At 37.4% G+C, this 4,566-nt stretch overlaps 1 protein-coding gene across 1 annotated transcript; it reads right to left on the bottom strand.

The window, feature by feature from the left end:
• Positions 1–1,047: 1,047 nt before the first annotated feature.
• Positions 1,048–3,330, bottom strand: LOC122026766. Its single transcript, XM_042585487.1, has 4 exons — positions 2,937–3,330; positions 2,419–2,830; positions 1,571–1,912; positions 1,048–1,066 (listed from the first exon to the last, which is right to left on the bottom strand). Exons 1-4 carry the CDS (start codon positions 3,328–3,330, stop codon positions 1,048–1,050), a joined length of 1,167 nt encoding a protein of 388 aa, XP_042441421.1.
• Positions 3,331–4,566: the final 1,236 nt, after the last annotated feature.

Genomic DNA, 4,566 nt, shown 5'->3' with positions numbered 1-4,566 from the left:
ACAACACTTAGTTGGAAACGATTTACATTGTTCGGATCAAGAACAGAAGATGCAAAATCGACATTCCAAACTTACCTCAACCGGAACCTAGAACACAAAGGAAGGCTCAGCCGCACCTAAACTAGGCACGGCACAGTAAGGGGAGGAATGGTGCTCTTGCCGGGGTGCTCTGCCGTGAGGAGGAAAGGAGGATCGATCGCCGGCACAAAGAGAGCCAGAGAGGTGGCTCGTCGCCGACGGCAGAGGGGTCAACGTCGCGGCAGAAAATCGGCGATAGGGCACAGGAAGTCGCTGTGAAGAAGGCTCGACTCTGATGAGAGGAGACCGGGGAATTAGGGCACAGTGTGGAGGAGGCCGACACAGAGGAGATCGGAGAGGGGCGGCGGCGCTAGGTCGAACCTAGTGGCCGGCGAGGTCTCGGGAGAAGGCGCCGCGAGGTTTAGGGCAAGGGTCGGCTCGCGGTGTGGAGAGGAAGAAACCGCCGGCGTCGGCGCCGGTTAGGGCAAAGAAGGAGAAGCGCGCGTCGGCGTCGGGGAGAAGAAGGAAGGGGTGCGGGGCTTTGGCTCGGTTTCGGCGACAACAAAACGAAAAAAACAAAGAAAATAAAAAAGGAATAAGATATATAAATAAAATCTTTTCCTCGCTTAAATCGGGTAGCCTAAACAGGCTTTTCCGGGCCCCGTTTTTTATCCCCATTAACTCGTCCGTACGAGCTCCGAAAAATTTCCAAAAATTCCGGAAAATTCCTTTATTAATATTCGCCTATTTTCGGTATTTTACACCAATGATAAAGAACATTCGATTGGATCTTCACGACAACATATGTGTTGAAGAACATATGAAACATTTGCTTTTGAGAGGGAACCAACAAATTCCACTAAGAGATGATTATGGATCAAGAAGTTATACTTGAGAGTCTCAAGATATTGGGCATGTTTCAATTGGATATCAATCAGGTGGATATGGATGGATACTATAGTAGCAATCAATCCAGATATGATTCATATGATAGATCATCTGATTATTTACAATCCTATACAAGTGCAGTTAGACATCATGAATCCGACTGTTATTTTGATAATGCACATAATATAATTCCAGATTATTCAATGTCTCTTGGGTGCAATATTGGACATCATAGTCGTGATCGTGAATCGTCAAATGGTACTGGCAGTTCTATTGGGTATCATGGTTTTGGATATTACAATCGTCGTGGTGAAACATTATTACAAATTCAATCATCTAATTCTGAACATATTTCATCAACTCAATCAAAAGTAATCTCCATATGGATAATTTAATCCAGATTTATATCAACGCTCATATGTTAGAGATTAATTTAATCAACATGATACTCAAGGAGAATATAATGAAGATTTGGTTCCTCCCCGTCACTGTGGTATTAGCTTTAATTAGGTTTAGTTATCATTGTATTTTTTTTCATTATGTTATATTATTGTAGGATAATTATGCACTAATGTATTGATTTTGTATGACTTCATGTATTTTATTTTTTATTACTAGTTCTCTAATTTTTTTTAATGATTTTTTGATAAATCCACGCTGTGACCATTCCGTGAAATGATATTGGAACTGAAATGGCAATGTCCGCGACAGCCGCCATGACAATTCTAGTGAATCGTGGGCACACTCGTCTCCCCTGCTCACGAACAGCTCCGCCTTCCTCCTCGACTCATGAACAGCTCCACCTTCCACTTCACGATCGAAGCGGCGAGCCATCGAGGGAACTAGAGTGGTGACACATTCCCTGTAGAGTGGGCAGTTGGCGCTGGATTGGTGCCAAGCGTCGACACAATCTACGTGGAAGACATGGAGGCAATCTGGCAGTAGCCGTATCCTCTCCTCCGGTCGGAATTTGCTGAGGCAGACGGCGCACTCGCCGGTGCCGGAGCTGAATTGCCGGTATCGCAGCGTCGAAATCGTGCGAATGGTAATGGTTAGCCGGAATGGTCGTGGCGGCTGTCACAGACACTGTCGTTCCAGTTCTAATATCATTTCGCGGAACGGTCGCAGATTTATCAAAAAATCACAAAATAATTGGAGAACTAGTAATAAAAAATAAAATACATGAAACCATACAAAATCAATACATTAGTGCATAATTGTCCTACAATAATATAAGATAATGAAAAAAATACAATGATAATTATACCTAATCAAAGCTAATACCACGAAAAGTGATGGGGAGGAACCAAATCTTCATTATATTCTCCTTGAGTATCATGTTGATTAAACTGATCTCAAACATATGAGCGATGATATAAATTTGGATTAAATTGTTCATATGGATATTCATTTCATTGAGTTGATGAAATATGTTCAAAATTAGATAATTGACTTTGTAATAATATGTTCATATGTTCATCATGACGATTGTAATATCCAAAATCATGATACCCAATAGAACTACCAATACCACTTGATGATTCACGATCGCAACTATGGTGTCCAATATTACTCCCAAGAGACGTTGAATAATCTGGAATTACATCCCGTGCATTATCAAAATAACCCTCAGATTCATGATGTCTAACTGCACTTGTATAGGATGGTAAATAATCAGATGATCTATCAAATGAATCATATCTGGGTTGATTGCTACTATAGTATTCATATCCACCTAATTGATATCCAATTGGACCATGCCCAATATCTTGAGACTCCCAAGTATAACTTCTTGATCCATAATAATCTCTTAGTGGAATTTGTTGGTTCCCTCTCAAAAGCAAATGTTTCATATGTTCTTCAACACTCATATGCTGTCGTGAAGATCCAATCGAATGTTCATTATCATTGCCATCGGCAGATTCTGATAAACTTGTAAAAAAGTTATATTGTTTCTCCATCCCAGTCGATACCCATGATTACTATCTTGTGTTGCATAATAATTTTCATGACCTCGTGCCGTGTCATACCTGTGTCATGTTGATCATCTTGATCACTTTGATGAACATGACGTTCACTATGAGTTTGTTGATTATTTCCATCATTTGAATCATCACTTTCATCATTGTCGTCACTTTCATCACCATCTTCACTATCATCTCTTGATAAAACTTCTTTTCCTTTCAATTGTGTTGACTTTTCTACGTTATCCTTCTTTCTTGAATGACTTTGAACGCTTGGAGTTGTTTTGTGTTCTTCAACATCTGATACTCGAAGTGCTTGATCTAACCATGTCAAATCATCATCTTCTAAAACTAGTGGTTCATTATCTATTGTCCATTCATTTAAGATGTCATCATCATGAAAAATGTGATTGAGGTCTATCGGACTGTAAAAATCATCATCTTCTTGTTTGCGCATCATGTTTCGTACCTTAAGCCGCATATTATAGTGAACATAAACTAATTTGTACAACTTTTTGATAGCCAAGCGATTACGAAGCTTTGTGTGTATAAGAGACCATGTACTCCAATTTCTTTCACATCCCAAAGATGAGCATGTTTGACTTAGAACTTTTATTGCAGTTTTTTGAAGGTGTGGGGCATCTTCAACATAATCGCTCCACCATTCAGCTAATAAAAAAAATCAATATCGTATATATTTTTAATTATAAATATTTGTAAAATTTAAATTACAAACCTGGGAGACTTTTTTTTATTGCCATTTTTGCTAGGGGAGACCCAAATTCACCTATCTGATTTGTGAATAATTTAATCTGAAAATTATAAGAAAAAATAAATTATTATTATTTATATTTGAAAAAAATATAGGAACATAAAAAAAATTATCTCACTGATGGCTGAAGCTTGTGCAATTAAGTCGGGCTCTAATCTCTTAATTACAACCTTTAATCCTCGTTTAATTTCATCATTATAAACACAAGTTCCAGAATATTGAAGTAACAGATTAAGGAAATATGCTGAAATATCAATAAGATAATATGAAATTAGAAATGAGGATTTTGTAAATGATTTTGATGACATACTTTGTACTCTACAATTTAAGCAAATAAATTATATGATTACCTGCCGCATGTAGATCTTGGTGTAATTGATTATACTATCGATTATCAATAATATCCCAATATGATTGTCAATCTCTAGTATTATCTTTTATTTCCATTTTTGCTCTATCCATTACTTCATAGATAATTGACATTGTTGGTTTTTGATATTGGTCAACTAATTTCAAAACTTTTACTAATGGTTCAATTGCAGCACAAATATCACGAGCCCTCTTCCAAAATCTTCCATCCATTATGATGCTTGCAATGTTTTCTGCTTCTTTTCTTCTTTTGCTTGTATTATTATATGCTTCCCAATCACCAGAACTGCACATTCTTTTTAAATCTGAAAAATGCTGAACAAGACTTTCAATTGAAATAAATTTTGTCGCAAATCGAGTTATTCCTGGTCTCAATAGTTCATGGTCATTTGTAAATGTTTTCATCAAATTCACAACTTTATCGCTGTTATATATGAAGCTCGTTATTTGCTTGGCTTTCTCAACACACTTTTTTACTTTTGTCATTTTACTAATATCTTCTAGCATGAGATCAATACAATGTGCTGCACAAGGGGACCAAAACAAATGTTGCCT

This window comes from Zingiber officinale, chromosome 10A (genome assembly GCF_018446385.1).
Source record: "Zingiber officinale cultivar Zhangliang chromosome 10A, Zo_v1.1, whole genome shotgun sequence".
NCBI lineage: Eukaryota > Viridiplantae > Streptophyta > Magnoliopsida > Zingiberales > Zingiberaceae > Zingiber > Zingiber officinale.
The sequence above is the reverse complement of the archived record's forward strand: the minus strand, read 5'-3'. Positions and strand labels throughout refer to the sequence as shown.